General features: G+C 40.7%; 1 protein-coding gene across 2 annotated transcripts in view; it reads left to right on the top strand.

The window, feature by feature from the left end:
- Positions 1-8,104: 8,104 nt before the first annotated feature.
- Positions 8,105-22,850, top strand: part of unc5cb (unc-5 netrin receptor Cb) — a 119,203-nt gene continuing 104,457 nt past the window's right edge. For both annotated transcript variants that reach the window (XM_080477357.1, XM_080477356.1), the window contains exon 1: positions 8,105-8,644. In XM_080477357.1, coding sequence (XP_080333483.1) covers positions 8,524-8,644 — 121 coding nt within the window. In that variant the 5' untranslated portion in view covers positions 8,105-8,523. The remainder of the gene's footprint in view (positions 8,645-22,850) is intronic.

The raw sequence follows: 22,850 nt of genomic DNA, 5'->3' as shown, positions 1-22,850 counted from the left end.
TAAAACACAGAGGAGGAGGAGGAAGCAAAAAGCATCACCCTTCTAAAAAAATGTATTTATGTAAATGAGCTTAGATCTTAATAGGGAAATTATTGAATTATTTGAAAACACTCAAGTTTTATTCAAGAATGTGTTACAACATACTTTTCCCACATTTGTATATTTTTTTTGAGTCAGTCTAAATAAACTAAATGGCATTTATATGGAACATTGTTGGAAATGGTAAAACTCACAAAATTCACACTGTATGTCAAAACTTATAGGTAGTATTAGGTTAACATTAACTAGATAAACTGAAATTCTCCGTTGCTGTTTTTGAAAAAAGCCTTTATTTTACTGTTGCTTCATCTTAATCACCAAATGGTTCAAGCATCCTGCCATAAATGTATTTTTTATGAGTAAAGTGCCGGATTCTGTAATTGCTTTTAACTTACAAAGCTAAAAGTGACCGTATCTGATGACTGCGAGTGAAGGCCTGCTGTATTTTAATGCATCCTGTCCTCTCTTGAAGGTGATACACATCAAAACACACATTCTACCAGTAAACGGCCACATAACCTCTGAACAAGACCTGATGTGCAATGACATCTCCAATCTCTTAAATTTGAAAATCAGATTTGCACTAGATATTCTTCTCCTATAGTTGAGAATGTGTCTATTATTCCTCCAGTACCACCAATACAATGTCCGGGCGTACTTATATCATAATTTCTCACTTTGCAGATAAACAGCCATATGTCTATGAAACATTAATTTGTGCTGAACCCATAATAAACTTAAAAAAAGAAAGCTTACCAAATGAGGCAATCAGTGACTCTACATCACTAAAGGGAGCAGTGTTGAGCACACGTTTGTGCCAGAAATCTTGAATTCACTTCATTAAAGAAATATTGAAATTGCAAAACGTCAAATTTGCTACTGACCTTGTCATGTAGTCTATGTTTCTTTTAAACCATTCCCCCCTCATATAACAATGAATATATTCTAAAACAAAGAATGGTGGAGGATTAAGGATCCACTGAACATTTTTTCTTGACTTGTAAAAAAATCTTAAATGCAAGCTCATCCCTAATGGGACATTATGATTGGCCACAGTGGAATTACTTAGTAGAGAGGTTTCTCCAATTTTATGGGAAACATTGCAGCTCCTGACTACAACCCATCGTACACTTGGTGCAAGAGGGGGTGGGATCAAAAATGTCTGATCAAGACTGAGTTCACTCACATCACAGAGTCGTGAATGAAACACGTCCAGATGAAACACCATGTGGTTAAATGCAAAGGTGCAAATCGCTGAAAATCTTTGCGCATTCTTGAAACTCATTGTCATATTTTGCCTGACAGTAATATATTGGGAGAAAATTACAAAAAAGATGAAAATGGTTTTGCACTATTGTACGTCATGTTGAAAAAAATGGTAGTGGAACACTTTGAAAAGGCACATTCATGCCTGAAAGGCGAAGGACCGAAGCATCACTGAGGCGATGTGCTCGAAGCCAGTAGCCACTTTTGTTGTCACATTGAGCAGTTTAAAAACTTTAAATTAAATTAAACTTAAGTGGATGGTTGTGTGCAGTTAACCTCCCATCATAATAATTACTTCCATTCATTGATTTTAGAAAACAGCTTCAAATCAAATTCTTCAATGTCAGAGAAACTACACAATGATTTTTTTGTAAAAATGGCCACCACAATAACTTACTGTAAAATCTATTATAATGCTCGATCGCACTTATGCTTGAACAGTTTGGGGAACATCAATTAGTTGAAGTTATATGATAAGAGTCACAAAGGTTTAATATTCAATGTTTGAACCACATGTGGTCCTCTTAATGAGGCGCCATCGACTAATTGTGTTTAGGTGAGAACCACTAAAAACCCCAAAACACATTTTCACCTCTTCTTGACAAGGTCTTGCATATATGCATCAACACGGAGCAACAATTCATGGCGTGTCACTCTGGGATTTTTTTTTGGCTCCCTTTTTTTGGAACAATAACAACAGAATAAACACAAGCTGTCTGACAATTTAAGCAAACAGCTGAGTAACTCAAACAGTGAGTCACAAGTAAATAAAGCGTGGTTATAAAACACGCAGGAGGTTCAAGGGTCTGGTGGCTCCGAGACTTAAAACTTAAAGGGGAGAGACGTTTGATTTAGGTCACTTTTAGCTTGCTGTAAATGTTTGCTCCAGACACTCCATTTCTAAAATCTCAGACACGACTATCCTCTCGGGGTTTGTTATGTACCGCAGGGTCAAATTTCCTGCGAGACTGAACCATCCGTCAAGCGGCAGGTCTTGTGGGCAGAAATGCCTCTTTCCAGACAAAGGTGTTTATGTGAGGGGAGATGTTTGCTGAAAGGATCATGTTAACAATCTGGGGGGAATAAACACATAGGTTTCTCTCTGATAGCCAAGCTTTTCACTTCTGGCACCTGAAGCATATCCTTTCAGCTGTAAAAATCAAGATATTGATCACGTTTCTGTTGAAGGAAACATTGGAGATCTATTGCTCACACGAACCAAAAAAATGATTGTTGAATTGATAAAGCTGATCTTTATTATTTATTCTAATGCAATGTAACCACTTTTTTCAGTCTTCTTCAGAGACGTAAATGCCCTTGAATAACGTCTTTAAGGATTACTAATTTGCATATCTGGTTTTCTTAAAAGCATATGCAGAAAACTCAACATAACGTGACTATCAAACTATCCGAATACACCTCAGAGCCTCACGAGAAAGTCTGAAGTGAATGTCAAAACTTATTCAAGCTAACAGGCCACAAAAAAATGACAGCTCAGTACAACAGCGGTGTGCAGAAGGACATTTCAGAAGGCACACATCATTTAACCTTGAATTGGATGGGCTGCAGCAGCAGAGAGCAGCAGCGCTTTCCACTCCAGTCAGCAAAGAAAGGGAAAATAAGGCGATGTGAGCCATCACCAGAACTGGATGAGCGAGAAGCAGAAAAAATAATGTGCAATCTAAAAAAAAAAAATCCCGGTCTGTGCTGCGACACACTGGCAGTTGGGATGTGGCCTTTATGGCCACAGTAGACCCCCCAACCCCCCCCCCCCCCCCCCCCACCCCAAAACGCCAGACAACATTCCTTTCCGTACGCACACATTGCATTAAGATCAGTAAAGAAACACAGCCGTGACCTCGGCTGCCCTCCTATTGTTCATGCACTCTTCATATCTTAACCAGACAGACCACCTATGGGATGATGTGGAATGTGTCGATAGCGGCATGAATATATTACTACGAAGTCAGGATTGACCAGCCTTCTCCTGAGGAATATTTACTGCATTTTGCTAAAACCGTACTTTCATGTGGAGGCATAAACGCTTCCTCCATTCATGCCTTTACTGCTACTTATCCAGAGAAATGGGTTGCTCGTCACACACACATCCCTCCCCAAACCTTTTCTAACTCCTTCTGGGGGCTCAAAAGGTGTTCCCAAACCCAATTAAAGGAAGATTCCCTCCTGGTCTTCCTCCAGGTCACCTACCAGTTGGATGTACCCCACGATACTTCAACCACAATTGGGATAGTAACCCTGAGGGAACAATTAACCATTGTTCAGCTGAAAGCATTCGCCTCAGACTTAGAGGTGCTGACTCTAATACTAGCCACTTCACACTTGACTGCAAACTGGCCCAGTGTGTGCTGAAGGTCATGGTCGGAAGCCAACAGAAAACACACCGTCTGCAAAAAGCCACGGGCCAGTTTTGAGATCCTCAATATAGACAGTCCCCCACCACCTCCACCACCACCACCACCCTGATTGTACCTTGAAATCTTGGCCATGTAAATAACTATCAAAACCAATGACAAACAACAACTTTCACATCTGGTAATCTTCTGGTATAACCCCCTGAAAAACCACCCTTGAAGCATAGTCCAACACTGTATATGATCCCATGAGCTTTTTTTTTTTTTATAGAAAAGGCTTCTCCTGAGAGTTGGAGCAATGTGATATCCAGGCAATTTTAGCATACCCTTTGGGCCCCCTTTCTCAAAGTGCTAGCTATCACCCCAGTCTGCTGGTCCACAGGCACTGTACCCAACCTCTATGCAACAATGAACAAATATGTCAACCGAGACAGCCTCACAATGGTGAAAGCTCTCACAGGGCAAATCTCACCCACACCAGCTGCCTTCTTGCGAGGTGGGAGTCGTGGTTGGGGGCCTCAGCCAGACATCCCCTTTCCACAATCATTGCCGGTTTTAGTTTACCATTTCTCTTCAACAATGCCTTACACTAATCCATCTCACCGCCAGGTGTAGATCAGCTGACAGCTCTATTCCTCTCCACTACTGGTTAATCCCTCTTTTCTCCTCAATCAGTTCCAGGTGATGCAGCTCTGAACACTCTGCTTCGTTAGTACCTTTCAGATGGCCTTGTCTTGGTATTGATAGAGTTTAAAAAAACGAATGAAGGGTAGCTGTTCAGTACACCACAGGTATCTTCCATCGTAAAATCACCAAGTCCTCTCCACTACATTAAGGCTCATCGAGACGCATGATGGATCCTTACCTCATAAAAAACGTAGTATGTCCCATACGTGTGCAATGACATATATATATTACATCCAAAATGCAAGAATCCTTTTCATGTTAGTAGTGAGTTTTAGTCAAGAATAAAAGCAATTTCCTGCACATACTACCTGAAATTGAAATGCCAGCAAGATGACAGCTGCAGACTGAAATCACCATGCATTAAAATTAGTGACGGAGAGGAGAAGGATACAAGCTTCTTATATTACGTTCATATTTTAAAAGTTTCATTTTGATGCAGCGATACTGTCAAGTTCATTTTTCACATTAATCACAAAGTGTCGGGGGGATTGCGTAGACATCTGTCAAGCATATGTAATTACTCATCAGACTTCGATCAGAATCAGTGGGAAAGAAATTCTCCACGCTATGCAAAAGTCGTTTGTACAGTCTGTCTTTGTCCATGTGTGTGTATATGTGTGTGTGCGTCCTTTTGAAAGCATTTCTGTTACAATGAAAGCATCATTGACTATGGTTTGTGACAAGCTATCACTACTCCTAAATAACAATTAGTGTAACTAGAACAAGGACAAGTGCAGGGTCCAGACAGATGAATTACGTTGTCCTTTCAAAGTGTGCCCAGTGGAAAATCCTGTTTGGAGTACAATGAGATAGAATAAAAGACAGATCTCATACATTACTTATTGAAAATGTATTTCCACTCATTTAACAATATTTAATTCTACTGCACTCAATCTAAAAGGAAAACTTTGGGCACAAAAAAGTTGAATCTGTATTGGGCAGTAGTCACGGTGCAGAGGTCCTTGAGTTGTTTCCATAGATTGGAAGTAGTGATATCAACTTTGAGGAAGTTGCTCAGAAAAATGCCAAAGAAAACAAGCAGCTACAAAACAGCAAATAAGAATAAGTTGCTGTTAACAGCTGACATGACAAATAAAGGTAAGATGTTCCATTAATTTAATGTTATTAATACATGATCAATATAGTGGGTATAGCCTAATGTTAATGTTACTGGTTACGAGAGTGGTTTTCCTACATTAAACAAGAGTTACATGAAATTGTAACAGAGCTGTTCTTCAGTAGTGAGAATGGCTCCAGATATCCCTAATTCTAAAGTCAAGTGAACACAACACACAGAGATAGAGAGTGGCTCTGTGAAGCAACCAGCCAAATGAGAAATAGTATTCATTTCATTATTGCAAACATTTATTTCCGAATGTAGTGATATTATTTTTTAATGCATTGCTCACAACACTGCTCTCGAGTAAAGAAAATAACTCGCTTCAGATTAAATGTTTTATATTTACATGCTTGTACTTAAAAAAAAACAACTCTGCATCTTTAAAGTATTTGTGTGTGATCCAATACTTTACCAACTACAGTGATTTTTTTTCTTTTTTTTTTTTTTACATCTTCTTTAAACTCTAAACTTTAACACAATTATTTCCATTATTTAGTAACAGAAGAAATAACACATTTAAAAAATGAATGCAATTAATGAGATTTGCTTTTTTTTTTTGATACACTTCAACACTAAAACATTTTTCATTGCAGTTGAAAAAGTTCCCTTCAGTTCCCAGCAGACAAAACACACTATAGTGACCCCATAATGTGCAATGCACTCTGTCCTGGTATTCACTGTTGAATGTTGTTCATATTATCTGTGCTGGGCCGAGCTCTTGATTTGGTAGAGGAGCTAGAGGGTGATCATAGCAGAGGTGTTTGAGGGAGCTGGAGTGTAGTGAGAGGTGACTGGAGTGAGAGAGTGAGAGCTGGAGAACAAGCTGGGAGTTCGTGGCCAGGCAGTCTGGTCATCTTGTAGCAGCTGATAGGAACCATTTGTTTACTTTAACGAAGTGGCAGTTTGCAAGCCAATTCCTTGTCCGTCTGTCTGGCATACGTATCCTGGTGGATGCTACAATACGACGCAGCAGACGCACCAGGCAACAAACGCACCAGGCAACAAACTCCCAAGTGGAAAGCAGCTAAGAACAGTAGCAGGCTAACAGATGTGATGCACAGAGCAGATGAGTAGGTGTTACTTTGCAAAGTGGAAAGTTTCATTTTAAATAAAACTGTGATGCAAGGATGAGAGCATGACTGTGTGCAAATATTATTTCATATACCATTGGAGCAATCCAAGTCTTTGATCTCACTTCAATGATAGAATGAACGTCGAAGCTGAAGTTGACATGGTCAACATAGGAGTTAAAAATAATAAAAAAAAAATAATAATCCAGAATAAATGAAAAAGATGTTTAAACATATGTAAATGTTGCTGGCAGACTAATCACATTCATGTACTGAGAATAAATGATCACAGGCCACATATTTTAGTTGAAGCTGAGTAGAACATTTGTCAAACCTACTAAGGAAAACATTTTGTAGTTTGTTGACCAAATAATTTACATCACCAGACAATGGAAAACATGACCAGAAGTGTGCCAATCAAAAACCTTTACTCCAGAGGTTAGATACTATAGGTAATTTCTTTATAATAGACAATTCCGACCACTGCAGAGAACCAGTCAGAGAAAAGAAAAAATATCTTATTTGAAACTATAATATATCATATTTTAATAAGAGTTTAGTGCCAATAATATTATTTTGAAAAAATGCCACATCTGTCCCCGACCACTCACTCCCACAATTAACTCAGATATGAATTTTTACCCATGCATTTAATTATCCAACAAATTAACCCTGGTAAAAGTGTAACAAAAACAAATGTAACTGGAAAGCTTTTTTTTTTTTTTTTGGGATATATTTATTTTAGAAAAAGCAGAAGAAGCTGGCAATGAAAACCAGACGGGTTGCAGAGCTCCCCCAAAGAGAAATCGGCATTCAAAAGAAAATATCAAGAAGCCTACTGAAATCGCAGGTTCATTATTGCAACCGATGAGTCACATGCCCCTATTATGTGTAATCTTCAATAACTATGGGCTAATGGAGCCATGAAACCCTCAAAAAAAAATAATCACTGGTTAGCAATAGTCCTCTTAGAATGTTTAAAAAAAAAAAAAGAAAAGAAAAGGCATTACTGAAGGACTGAAACAAAACGTATTAAGGTTATATTTAAACAACATTTTTTTTTCTTCAAAACATTACACATTAATTATACAAATTCCCAGTGATCTATGGAAAATAAAACTGCTCCATGTAGGAAAATGGTTGGTGAAAGCTGTTTAAAAGGCTTGCAACTGTCATATCTGACATATTTTAATGTAATAATATAGATTTTTTAATGAAATAAACATAAACATTAGTTCGTTCATTATTTTCAAAAATTTCCGGGGAGAAAATGCTAGGGAATGAATCATGATCACACTTTACAAACACTACATTTTTTCAGGCTGCTTTCAAAGTCATTATTGACGTCAATGGCCGTCAAGTGGGCTCAGACCCCCACTCCACATCACCAAATCACCACCATGATACACGCATCCGTTCCTCGCAGCTGTCCGGGCCGGGTTTTGACGCAGCGCCGCCGCGCGCCGGAGCGGCGGAGCGCCTGGATTGGCTGCAGGAGTGAGGTGGCCCGTGCAGGGGAGACGGCTCCTTAACTGCGCTCGAGGTCCGTCAGTGGAGCGCGAGGCGCGGTGCACGCATACAACGGCTCACACGCTCTCTCTCTCTCTCTACCCCCCCTCCTCCCCACACGCGTGAGGACTTTTGATTTTGCGTGGGAGCATGAATTCACCATTAAGACATCGATCCACACCACGACAGAAACCAAGTCAACCTTTTGAGGGAAAAAGCAAACGGGGCGCGATTTTGATGCCACAAGCCTTCTCATGCACTGAAAGCGACGCACCGAAATCTTTATTCTAAGAAAACTCATCACATGTTCGCAAAAATCACCGCGCTGGATTTATATTCTCCAAAGCCGTTTTTTGGTTTTTGTGCGCAGGGTTTTATTTGGACAGCGGAGGACGAGAGTGCGCGTTTGATAAATTAGTCAGTGACTCGGACTTGCCCCTCAGCGTAGTTTTGACGCCTCATGATGGGGTGCGACGCACAGACCGACAGAGACGGAGGAAGAGTGTGGAGACTCTGTCCGGAGATGCAGACCTTATCCTGGCTTTTGCTTTTTCTCCTGTTGGATTCCGGAGTGGCTCAAGGTAAACTCTACAGTCTCATTCTTGACCTGTTCACTTGGCTTCACTCTCCGTAAACGTTTTTGAAACTCTGGTAAGGTTGTTCCCAGATCTCACAAGAGCTCACCCACCTTTTGGCCAATGTTGTATATTCGAAGTTGATGCGTAAATTCAGCCTCCAGCCTGTATCGGAGCACCACAGTGAGGTCGGACTGGAGATTCAATATTGGCTTAAAAACTCTTCACTTTGCTTGTTTACGCAGAGATATTTGAAAATGGAAATAGTCCTTTAATAATTTCTTCTCCTGAATGGTAGCTGCTGGTTTACCTGTCAAACAATTAAAAAGAAAAAAAAAAACATGTGTAAACGCATTTTATGTTTTTGTGATCTGATAAGATACTGAGGTTAAAATACACGCAGACCAACAAAGACGGTGATAACTGAAACTACACGGATTAAAATTTTTCCCTAATTCAAGCAGCCATTCATTATTCTTAGGAAGCTGATTCTTTAAAGAAGATTAAATAGTCTTCAGATTTCAGAAGTTAAATTACAGAATGTGATGCCTGCTATTTGAAAATAGCATTATCTCACTCCGAGTGTCTCTCCCACTCTCTGGATGGCAATAATTGGAAAATATTCCTGATTCCAAGCTCTCAGGATGGGTGTTTTCTCAGGACCAAATAATCTATTTTTCGGAAAATCACGGAGGAGTGAAGTTTGGAAGGCAATTTATATTTTCAAGAGAACATCTCTTCCCAATCAGTTTTAATTTCTCATGGTACTTAACCTCAATCAGTGAGCACGTTTTCAACTTCAGCCCTTCACTTCAGAGAGTTGAAAAGTGTTTTCGGTAAACTGTAGCTGCTCCCAGTTATTGAAAGCATTGAGGTACTGCCACAGCACCTGAAGCTATTTACTTAATCTTGTTTGGGTTTTTTTTTTTCCTGAGGGAAATTTACAGTCAAACAAAGAAAATCAAGTGAAACCCATGTGTGTGTGTGTGTGTGTGTGTGTGTGTGTGTGTGTGTGTGTGTGTGTGTGTGTGTGTGTGTGTGTCGACTGTTCAGCGTCTGTTTGTGCATGGATATCGAATGCCAAGTCTGGTATTAAGGGTGGTCTGGCTCCTCTTTCTGGAATGAAGTATGACTGAATGGCATCATGAAAATTAGAAAATGAACAGATTTTTATTTTTTTTTTGGGTAGCAGAGGACAATTTTCCACCCACAGTTCGCCTCCATGAACCATAAATCCCTGCATACAGTATATATATATTTTCTAATATGAGGCTTCAGTGCTCATGCAAGAGCAACACAAGCTTTAAATTGGAGGTCTAAGCACATATCTCGGACAGAGATGAGGGTCTGTGAGCAACCTTATCTAGCTGCTCCAGACCTTCATCTCACTCCTACATAGTTAATGAGCAAAAAGAGGGAGAGGAAGACTGAAAAAAACAGCACAGGTCCTGTTTCTGAAGGGCAGGGTGAGATGACATAATACTCATTCCTAAACCCCAGAGAGCCTCTGTGTCATTGACTGGATGGGAATACGAACACGGTTCCTCTCTGTCCATTAAGAAGTCGATACACCAGGAGAACATTGTTTGAGCCTAATTAATGGCCCTGACTATTTTGGGGCCACTGATGAGCTCTACACATTTCCAAATCGCTGGAGAGCCACTTCTTCAGTGTAAAACTACTAGTGATTAAAGTGGCTCACTTACCCAGGCACTCTTTTTACACCATCTCTCTCCTTGTTTTGAAGTTACTCCGAGATGCTTCCTATAGTGGCACACTGAGAAATGCTTCACAGGGCTGAAGATGTTTGTTTTTATATTTTTCGACGCTGTTTTCCAGAGGACTCTTGGTTGAAAGACCGTGAACTCTGGGAAATGAGAGTGCTCATTAACCTGCTGAACTCTTGACAAAAGGAGACGGGCCGGGACAGATTTATGTGAGGAGCCGCCAGAAAGGTAGCGGAGAGCCTTGTACGAGAAGCGTGATTGGAAACCCATGGTGCCAGAGCTGCACACAGTAACTGCTCGCATCTGTGTGCATGTTGTTTAAAAGTCGACGGAGGATGTCAAGTTGTTATGGGAACATATGAAATACTCTCTCTCATGTGTGCACATTGTTGCGTCTAACAGTGGGATCTGAAATATTAGGTCTTGCCATTTGGAAACCTCAGTCTGAGAGTCATGGAGAAAGCAATGTTTTGTTTTGTTTTTCTTCACACATTTCACCTCCTAATAAATATGCACTTTCATGGAAAATAGTTGAAATGATTGATGGTGGATTTAAATAGGATTTTTATACTTAGACATATTGAACCGCGGATTAATTCTTATAATGATAGTTTTCTGACTTTCATAAATCACAGTGGTACATAAAATGTTATTGGAAAATCACACTGAAATTCATATAATGTATGCCTCAGTTTGGCAGTGGATAGATGGGTGCTGGTCTTCCTGTATGTGATTAGCTCAGTTTTTCCAGTGTTGCTCTCGTGTCTCACTCTTCCTCTCGCACTGTGAGACTCTGTTTGCTTTCTCTCTACTTTTTGATGATGTGTCCTTGTGGGATTTTTTTTCATAGTTGGAAAAGCTGCTTTTTGATTTGTATTAATTAAAAAAAAAAACTAGGAAAAAAAAAACCAAAACAAACTGCTATGGTCGACTTGAAAAATGCTGGTGAATGTATGAATGTTATTTTTCTCATTATTATTATTCTTAACAAGCTTCCCTTGGGCCTGACAACTGGCTCCTCGGGGCTGGTAACATTATGACCATTGCGGTCATTGTATAAACAGACCATACGTGCACAATGAGCACATTGTGCGCAAGGAGCAGTGCTTATAAATTACCTCCTATGATAGCCCCTTGCCAGGGTCCTCAGGCCTGCAAGATGGCATTTTAAAAGTCAAGCAATTTTGCGTAATTGAAAGATTTTTTATTATAACGGAAGGAAATTGAGATTGAGTCACCATACGGCGAAGGAAGAGGGCAAAGCAGAAAGTGTGTACACAGTATGGCTGAGCGGGGTCAGAGTTGCACGCTGGTTCCTCGCTGATCCACAGACGGAGCGTGGTAGCGAGTGATAATTACTGTGAAGAGAGAGGCTGCTGAGTTTGCTTCTCCGCACCACTTGATGTCATATACTATTGTTATAAAAGCAAAAAATATACACTCGGTTGCTATTTTTGGGGATGGGCACAGTTCTGCGCTCATCTGGTGGATGAGGATAACTTATGCTGTGCTGGTGCAAGCAGATACGGTGACTGTCATTGTAAGTCGGCCTGGAGTGAGCATTTTTCATATACATGGGACCGAAGTCCAAAATGTTCCTTTTTGCACAGGCAAGCCAGCCAGCCTCCGAAACTTTTCACTTCCAAATAAGCCTGTGAGAGGCTTTTGAGTATTCTATAATTTATGCCTACTGGAAGTAAAACCTTTGAAATAACAACTCTGAAATAATTTTCTTCTTTTAGTTTGCCATTTCAGAGCCTTCGACGGTGTTGGTGGGGACATCTAATGGAGTACTTCTGTTAGATTGCGACTCAAATATAGGTTCAGCCTGTTAAAATATGACATTATTAAAACCTGCCATTCACACAAACATGACGTCTCGACGTGATAGTCGGGATCCTTACGATGTTGGTTTCCTCTAAGCTATTTTCTTGTTTATTCACTCCGATCAGCCCCGTTGGAAGGATTAATCCTCTCCCTGTAAAGTGAACCTAAACCCATTTTCTCTTCCTAATGAGATTTCTGTCGCACTTGTTCGTTTTTCCATTTTTGTTTTGCTGCTCTTTCACCCCACAAACCATCTCCAACGGAGGTTTTGCATTGCTCGTAAACTTGATGAAATGATGACGGCAGATTTCGGCATGTTAAATGTGTGTTCCTGGAAAGGTGGGCAAAGAAATACAAGAAGATAGGTGGAGAAATGAAGGGGATTGCAAGGACGCGAGAGGGGAATAGAGAGGTGAGGAATGGAGAAGAGAGGGAGCTGTGAACAGAGAGAGAGAGGGAGAGAGAGGAGTGAAAGCAAGATATGGAGCGAGGACAGGGACGGACAGAGGGGAAAAAGAGAGTGTGTCATTAATCACCCCATGTGACACACTCAACTACAGGGGAGCTCCATGGTGCAACATTCACTTCTATTAGCAGTCCATTAACAGAGCTCGGCTCAAGTAGCAGCCCTTGACAGGTAGGCCTGTGCCAGAATGGCTGACCTGTGTCTCTCAACAATACACATCACGCCACCTGGATCGTGTGTGTGTGTGTGTGTGAAGTGTTTTTGTGAGAATTGGGTGAGTCAAAGTGCACCATGGGGCAAAACTCACTGCGACATATTGTGACAAGTTTAGGTTTTTAGGCTGGTGGAGAGCAAATAATTGTATAAAAGGTCCCACTTCCAATTACACTGCTGGATGAGAAAGGAGATAATGACTATAAAGATGATGATGATGGTGGTGACCTGATTTCCTACCTGTGATGTCCCCCGTGCCACAAAATGGTCCTTCAATGTTGAGATGGCTGATGCATTAGAGCGCCAGTCATTTCTCATTCAAAGGCTTGTTGGCCTCTTAGTGGCCAAGAGCCCTGTGATTACAGGATCCTGGCCAAGGGGGACGGGGGTGTGGATCACTGTCCCTGCTCTTGATCTACAGTTCATTTATGATTAGAGATCAGAGTCGACAGTCAGAAAATCAGCGGATGAGGGGGTTAGAGAGGAGGACAGAGCCAAAGGGGAAGAGAGAAGTGATTACGAGTTAAGTGGCCCTTCTCATGCCATTATAAGCAGCAGGGCTGACAGAGCACATCATGAGTGAGTATAAGTACACACTCCACACTTGGCCTTTAATTTGGCATCGTGGTCGCCCCCCTGGTGTTCAACCACTAATGTCCTCGTGCGTTTTTGTGTTCCTAACAGGTAATCAGTGAAGGACAATATTACAATAGCAGCTAAATCCGAGTTTGAGTGACTAAAAGATAGCAGGTGGAACAAATATTAATGTTTTAATTTGTCTTTTTTCTATTAAATTATCTGTTTATTATGTATACACAGTTTTTTGTTTTTTTTTAAATATTAGCTCATCATAGCCATTTGCATTTTATTCACGATTGTCTAATTATGTGGTGATCGTGCACATTCTTACTGATTTAGTATTTAGTGTTGCTGCTCTATGCTGCTTTATGCAAGCAAATTTGATTATGGTGCAAAATAACCTGAGCTACATGGGATTTAAAACGCCACAAGGATACTCCTGGTACTATTTTGCATTCACATAGACGCTATAAAAAACTCAATGCGCTGACAAGCATTAAAAGGCCAAGAGAATGCTGTTATTTCCCTCATGTCCTTTAACAACGCTCCTTGTGTTCTTGGTTCCCTGGTCCAGGGAGGAGCATAGCACTACCGTGGTAAAACTAATGCACGACAAGCACAGGCCTTACATGGCACAGCAAGGGGAGAGGGGGTCCAACATTTGGCCAAAAAATTTAGGCTAAATATTCCCAGTTTGACTATGGAAAATAATTCCATCTTAACAGAGTGGTTGGTTTGCATTCTGCAGAAGGACTGGTCAAGATAAGAGAATTTACCTTTGAATTCCTGAAAAAAAAAAAAAAAATAAATCCTATAGAAGAAAATTCTATTTGCTTACCATGGTTTAGCACAAAGGTGTTTTTAATTAGAGCTGGTGCAAACACCAAAATTTACCCTAAGGAAACTACATATACAGCTTGCAAGTTATAAGGTAAAATCACTCAAATGAATACATGACATCATTCGATAACAACAAGACCAATATATAATAAAAACTACATCATATTTTCATGTCTGATAGGATGGCTAACCACGCCCAAGGGCCATTCTCGGGGGAATCTTTGTAACTCTTGCAATGTCTGGGGGGTAGGAAGTGTGAGTTTTGTTTCTTCCTGCCCTGCCACACTCTCTTGTAATTCTTTATTAATGATGTGAATTGTAATCCTGTTATTGTGATGGTTATTGGGGAAATTGAGACGGATGCTGTGCCCCCTCTATTATAGATCTCTGTTACTTTCTCCATTCGTGCATCCTCCATATCACTTTTGCCAACTCAGGGTTTTGGGGTGGATGGAGTCGATGGAAGCTTCCAGAACAATGGTCGGGCTGTACCTTGAACAAGCAATGCCAGCCCATCATAGGGTAAACACAAAGACACAGAGAATAACATTCACTCTCTTTCACGCCCACGGCCAATTTAGAGACACTAATTCACCTAATATGCATGTATTTGGACTGCGTATCCAGAGACACATGCACACTGTGAGGTGACAGTACTACCCTTTTCACCACATTGCTTGTACATGAGCAGGAAAATCTGATTACTGAGGGTAATCAGAAAATTGTAATAATTGGATCTGACACATTTACATGGATGTCAGAAATGTGAACGTGGAAAAAACCCTGGATTACATGTGTCATGTGTGTATTATCAGATTTCTTTTGACATACATAGAGACATAAATCTCAAACCTTCCATTATTTTCAAAACATCTTTTCTTGCATTGTTGAACGCCTGAGGGCTGAACGTCTCTCGTGTTGAGGTTTTCTTTTAATTTAATATGGAATTTGTCTCCTCTTCACTTTTGAACTGTCGAAGTGGCTCTTCATTAATTTCCCACTGCCGAACATAATGCTTGGTGTCTTCTGTCTTCTTCGTTACTACTGTTTTCTAAGTTTTTGTTGTTGTTTTTCTGAATAAATCCTATTACATGCACAAAGACGTTCATATTTTGAAGGGAAATTTAGGTGTGTTCCTTCATCTTCCATTATCATTTTGAATATTGTAATTTGTTGTTTACATGATCACTTGAATAATGTGATAACTCCAAAAGTAATTTCAGTTTTTTTTGTTTTGTTTGTGTGTTTCTTCTGTGTTTTTCTCTATTTTTCATAATGGCTGTAATTCAGTCCACTGCCTTGTTCCAATCAGGGCACTGGTGATGTAAAAACCAGGTTACGTATATGTTGAGAAAGGCCAATGTGCCTCTGAGGCAGTAATGAATGAGATGATATCAGCGGTGACTCATAACACCTGAGTCACTCACGCGGCACAGAATTACCTGAACTTTTATGTTTTTACAGAAATCAAGCTTCCTCTTCAGAATAAAATTACTGCTGCTATCTTCTACTCCACTCTGACTCTGAGTGACAAAGCTAAACCCTCTAATCCTGGCTTTGCCCCGTCTTGTGCTCAGAGCCAGAGCCTCACTAGAGGAATGAGACTAAAGCAAATATATTTAAAAAAAAAACCCCAAAAAAAACCCTCTTAAAGAATGCAAACTGTATTCATCTGTAATAAGTTATTTGAAAAGCTGGATGGTATTTAGTTAAACCATCAAATGGATACAAACCTCACATTTTATATACCTGCAGGCTTTGCCTCATTTTCTTGAGTGTCTCATCTCTGCATTGTGAAGGAGGGTGGCGGTTTCCAGTTGCTGCACTAATGTCTGGCTGAGGAGGGTTGTGGTCTTTCTATGTCAGCAGCACAAGAGAGGGGAGTAAGGGGAGAGGGGTGGTGGTGGGAGGGGGGACATGGGACCCCTTGTCCCGGCTGAAACATGAGAGCCGGAGACCCACGCTCTCCATTTCCTGTCTCCACTTTATCAGCATCCTGCTCTCTGTTATTTCTGCTCTCTTAAAGCATCTGATGAAAGCCTCACCACAGATAAATGTTTGTGCCTCCTTGTTTTTTATGGGACTCAAATGAGGTACTTTATTCACCCGTCCTCCCCCTCCTTCATTTGCCTTTCTTTTTTTTTTTTTTTCTTTTCTTTTTCTTTGCTTCATTCCTGTGTCTGCCTTTGAGATGCCACAAGAAAAGTTATAGTCTCTGGTTTATATTATGGTTCCTTAAAGATGGGCTTGGGATGCTTAAAAGGACAATGCTTGTTCTTGTTCTTCTAAAGGAATATGTTTTACAAGACTGCAGGGAACGGGCTTGAAAAAAAGAAGGTAGAATGTTTGAGTAAACCACACTGGAGCTGACTTTGTAAAATAAATAATTATTCCCATTTATAGATTAATTTAGTTCATTGTGTTGAATGAGATGTAATTCTGCTTTGAAGGGTGCTTCCTGAAAGTCTAGACTTTTTCACCTCTTATCACCTCAGAAAATATTTTCATTCTGACTCATAATTCAGCTTTCTTCTGTTCCCTTGCTTTCTGCATGAATATATAGTTTTGTATGCATCTTGGTGAGCACATATTCTTGTTTGTCTGCATACGGTGCCACAGTGTGTGTGTGTGTGTGTGTGTGTGTCTGTGCGCCTTTGTGTTTATTCAATAATAACCGAGTCCGAGAAAGTCTGTTTCAGATAAATCTGTGTGAATACCAGACCATTCATCCCCAGGAAATCAATCTTTCTCATAATTCCCCTCATTTTTCTTCCATCTGTTATCTACAGAGCTGCCAAACAGACTTTTAAACAGCGCAGACCATTACCAGAGGGCAGAATTAAATGTGTGTCAGAATGCCAGCCTGGGAAGTTGTTGTTTTTACTGAGTTAAATGAGGTGCTAAATTAAAGCTTCACAATAGTTATGTACTGTTTTATGATTAATCCTGCCAACCCTTTATGTACTCCTTTTGACAAAAGCAAAGGAGAGTCAAAAAATGTGAGCCAGCGATGCTTTTAAAACATTACGCTTTTGAAATCAAGCTTGACTGTTGTCTTTTTTCTGTCTGTAATTACTCCGTGCAAGTCCCAGCAAACACTGTGGAATTCATCGCCTGCATTGTAGAATATATTTGGTTCCTACCGTGAGGTCTGGACTCACAAAATGGGTTTAAGTAACCACCCATCCTTTCCATTATAATCACAACCACCAAACACCCTACTGCATGACCTCTTTTCTTCATTTTGGGCTTTGTTACTCGGAGTCCGGTAATAGTTTGCAACTTGAGATTGCTGTTGGGTGTCAGCACTTTCCTGTGTGTGTGTGTGTGTGTGTGTGTGCCATATCTCTATGATCTGTCCCCGGTGACTTAAGTACTGGCAGACAGTGTTTAACTGGGGCAAGCTCAATGGGTCTCATTTAAATGGGGCCCAGACAGAAGCCCAACGGTGAAAGGTTATTTTATGACTCCTTACATGTAAAGCACACTGTCGAAGCCGTTACAATTTGTGTGCTTGCCAGTGAAGGCAAAATGTGCAGTATTGTTCCTCTTCGGGAATCTGTTAGGGAACCAAAAGGCACACCGAACATTAAAAATCTGCCAAATTAGGCAGCGTACAAGTGGTGCGGCTGTCCGCAATTTGTCTGCTTTCTTCATTTAATGAATACTACGGAGATGAGGTCGATAATAACAGAAAGCCGTTGCTCAGATCTGAAAGTTCACCGATGTAAATGTCAGGATTACACGATCTTCGCACAAAACGATTGAAAAATACAAATTGCAGCTGGCCTTGCACTGCGAGCAGCACACTACGTCTGTGTCACAGTGCACGTATACAGTATGTATTCATTGGCTGCAAATATGTTTACTTTCATACAGAGATGTACAGTACAATGAGCGATGTGTAAGGGACTCGGCTTTTAGCTTTGCATTTGCCCCTTTCAATGAATTAACCAAGCATTGAGTGGAAGGTGAATAATGGATGTTGTTGTGGTGATTGCTTGGAAGTACAGAGAGAGGGAAGAAAGGCAGTTTTTATCTAAACCAGGTCAAATGTCTGAGGTGGCCCTATTTTGTATACAGATGAGCTTTCTGCCTTGAAATCCGTGCAGGCAACACGGCTCGTGTTTGCTGTCTAACCATCAACTTCTCCCAGACATCTTCAGGCTTGAACTCAAAATATTGGTGCAGATATTTAGTGTGTCATGTCTGCTATTATCAGATTGCACTAAGCTGCCTACAGATTAGAGCAGGCCCTCAGTGTTTTCACAACAGGGAAGGTCTGTATTTGTGTTCAGAAAAATACGCATTGCAAAGGTGTTCATTTGTTGTTTGTCATGCTTGTTGGGGAAAGCAGTTGGTGAGTACTCTAAAACACATCGACAGTCAGTGGATTGTGTTTCGTTCAAGCATTCATATTATTCAGGAGTCATAATGAATGCTGATTTTGCTGACTTCCCTTCCAATGCGCCCAATAAACTGTCAGGAGTCGTGCCATAAAAAAAGCATCTATGAGATACGAGCACAACAGGAGGAGCAAACTGTTCTCAGCTTCTCAGCTTTTTTTTTCTTTCTAAAAAGTAATAGTACATTTCAATTAAAGTGATTTTAATTTTCCGTTGAAAAAAACATTAATGACATGTCAACACCTGACTTTTTGTTGTAGAGTCATGGTCTGGTTCAGAATCAGAACTAATTAGTTTTCCTCCTCCCATTTTCAGATCCAACTCCAGTCTTCTCAGTGTCACCTGATATTTGATGGATGGCATACATGGTGGCATTGAGCTCCCAGAGTTGCTAATATAGTAAACTCTTCATGTTAGCCAATTCAGCATTATTATCTGCCTTGTTCATACAATTATTTTAAAGCATAACAAGATTGGTGTAGGGGGGTGTAACAAAGGTCCCAGTCTGTCCTTGAACGAATGAATAGTGTAGTTTTTGGTCAGCATCTTAGCCACTTCACCACAGGAGTGCCTCGGTATCAGGAATTTGCCAACCCACCACCAGTTTAGAACTGCACTCAACACAGTGGAGGGCTTTGTCGGATTACTCCCCCCCCCCAAAGTCAAATTGATGGAGAAATAAGAGCTTGGAAAAAAAAACCTGGAAAAAAACGATCGAGCTTAGTAGGATGACAGGCTTGTTTCTCTAATTCCAGACATCTATAAACTATGACTATGTACAGTGCACCAGCTGCACTGGAGTCTGCACACTAACTGTAAACTGATACACCATAATGGCTTGCTGCAGATATGCTGGAGCATGTGCAACGGAAACCGATAATTCTGTGGTGACACAGTATGCATAGGGGTTCCCATGGTTTTTAGGCTGACGTGAGGTAAGCTGATCTGTCAGGTAAGAGGGAACGAGGAGGGGGTTGCAACAAAATGGACTAAGAGGGCAATACAGGATAACATTATGTCTATAAAGGTAAAATCTTTTGCTAAATCCTATATGTATAGATGAGTTTTCCTTGGTAGTTTGTCATTTCTCCCTTATAAAGGTGCACTTCGCATCACATGGCAATTTTTGCTTTTACAACCCTACATGGAATCACCAGTCACATTCCTTTTTCGTTATCGGTGCTTTTCTGTGCAGAATATTTTATTTAGCAGCCCCTTGTCCCATCGTGCGATACTGCCAACAAAAGCATTGATACAGCTCAAAGAGGAGTGCATGAGAAACAATGAGTACAATATGAGCCAGTGATAGTCGAGCCATTCTTTAGCTGCATGGCTCTTACCCACAGGAGGAATGGGATGCAGGCACATTAACCCACAACTATTCTGGGCTTCTTTGTGTGGGTTTTTTGGTTCATGAAAAGAGACAACAAAAAACAACCCCAAGAAAACTGGTAAACAAACACAACAATGTTGAACAGTCCAACGTTGTGTGAGAATTGGGCAGGGTTGAGCATTGTGATCTCATAGGCATATTTTAATTTCCCAACAATTTCTTAGGAAATTTGGCGGCGTAATCTGAACCTAATTGTGTTTCTTCTCTGTGGAATACCAGATACCAACAGAACCTGGTTTTGGTTTTGGCCGCCATTTTTCTTGTTGGCAGTTGCTTCCACATTGATTGAATTTTGGGGCAAGGGCATAAGCTTGAGGTTGTTTAAATAGGAATTTGACAGACCGTCTGATGAATTTTAATGAGGCATGCAAAATCCAAGGAGTGTCAACGGTCACTTTTTAACCATGCTGTTCTGTCTGAAGTCATGGAGTCAAATGGATTGGTCAAAGCAATTCTGACACACAGGGGCTGGCCAAGTACGAGGACAAAAGTGATCAGCGCTTTGATGGATGTGTCACAATGAGGAGATGTAGCTGTCGAACGTCTATCAGTGGATAAAGGTTTTCTCTGCACAGCCTGTCACATCCAACTTTAGTCTTCATTTCAATTCTTCTTTCCCCTTTGGCTGTCTTCGCACACTGTTAGAAGAAGCTGGATGTCAAATGAAAAAAAAAAAAAAAAAAAACTGCCAATGCTTGTAAAGAGAGTTTTTTGCAAAGGCTTACAGGATTATTTGTTACTGAGTGGCCCTTGTTATATGCAGACAGTTGTATGTCCTTTGTATTGGGGTGGTCTCTTGGGAGTGAAGCAGACATTTTAATTCAATCAGCAGCAGTAGTCCCCCCTGCCAAAACTCACTCATCTCACTTAAGTGATACAATTACGAGCGGATCTGCAATGGCCATCTTGTTGCGATTATATATGTTTACATAGGAGGAAGGTGTTTACCGTGGAAGCTACAGCCTCCGCCTGGTGCTCACTTAGTGACCAGAGAAAAGGAGCTTCTGTGAGATTTGATTTATTTATCATCTCTGAGAGAGGAACATTCACAATGCTAGTTAGAGAATCATTATAACTCTCTTTCAGTCTCAGTCCTTTTGAAATAAGGCGATACAGCTACACAGAAAAACAGCCTATACCTGGACAGATTCAAGGATTTTTCTTGAATGTCTCTGAATGTTTGTTAGTAGAGCTCTATATTATTGGAATAATGTGACCTCAGCTTATGTTTGTTTGTCTTAGTTGTACGATAGATGGGCTAATGTTAGAGAAATGCAGATTTTTTGATTTACAGCTGTCCAAAAGAAGAAACTCTGTTACCAGTTGCAATGGTAAGAAATGGATATGAATATTCAAAATGTGTACATTTTACATGATATGGGTGAATAAAGCAGTAGTAGGCATAGAACAAGAGAAAAATGGGAAACATAATGAGAAACTCATGTGAGAGGAAGCCAGAATACCTGGAAATAGTCCACACATGCGCAGGGAGCACATGCAAACCCTCCACACTGAAAGAGTGAGACGCACTACGCTACTATGAGGCTCAGTATACAAATATCTACAATATTATGTTTCTATGCAGCACAGTGGAACCTATAAGGGCTAAAATGAGGAATGGAGTTTCAATCGGTCTCTTACATTGCTTGTGACTCTTAAAAGGGGCAAATTGAATAATTTGTTTTCTCCTTCATATATTTAAGTACCCATCCTCCACTGGCCCTTGTATTGTGCCATTACTGGAGCATTCTAGTGATAACATTGCCCCACTAATCTCACTGATGGTCACATTGCCTTTTCAGGCCCCAGCACTCTGTTTTATTGGTGTAGCATTACGGACAGTGTTTTGACCATTGTTTACTCCGCAGCACGTCACTTGTTATCCTTTGTAGCAAATGTTCATGTCTTTACCAATCTTGTCTGGCTTTTGTCTACTCTTTTTTTTTTCCATGGGATGAGCAGCCATTTAGTGCATGGGTCAGGGCTGTAATTGACAGCCACCACTAAACAAATCTGCCCGGCCTGGCGGTAGACCGACCCCACCTCCCGTCCCCTCCCGCTACTCTAATCTAACTAATGCACCCATGTGTGTGCTGGAAAGTGAATTAAGCATAGAAAACTCAATACCTGATCCATCTGACAAAGCTGCCTGCGTGCACATTAGCAGTTTCTCTGCAGCCTCTGTAATTGTATTACACAAGTTGGCCGCTCTAACGATCAGGCCTTACACACACTTACACACTCATACACACTCTTGCTGTTGTCGTTAATCGCTGCCTTCGCTGGCCCTGGAGGCGTGCAGCAGGCCAAGAACACAGCGATAGTGAGGGGGGATGATGAGGCGAGTAGTTCAGCCCTCCCTCAAGGCTGACATGAAATGAAATCATGCTCCTATGTGTATGTGCTTTGAAAGTTGTACATTGTGCAGCATCTTTTTTTGTTTTGTTTTGTTTTGTTTTTACGGCTCTTTTGTCAGACTCTTTGTATCTCATGCTTTGCCTTCTAATCAGTGTCTGTGGGCACTCCTGCTGTGTGGCCCTGTTTCTGCTTCTGCTTTTCCCATATCCCTGCTGCCAACTATCTGTGTACTGTCAGCAGCCCTGCCCTTTGCTGGAGAACACAGCGTGATAAGATGAGCTTACATTCCCCACCTCTCTTCCTCGCTAATCTGTCTTGACCTATGCAGACCTGTGCAAGGTTAGAAAACTATATCATTATGATTGTGTCTGGAAAGAGGTGAAGACTCGGGAGATGCAGATGT

This window comes from Lipophrys pholis (genome assembly GCF_963383615.2).
Source record: "Lipophrys pholis genome assembly, chromosome: 12".
NCBI classification, from domain to species: Eukaryota; Metazoa; Chordata; class Actinopteri; order Blenniiformes; family Blenniidae; genus Lipophrys; species Lipophrys pholis.
This window is presented reverse-complemented; position numbering and strand designations above follow the sequence as displayed.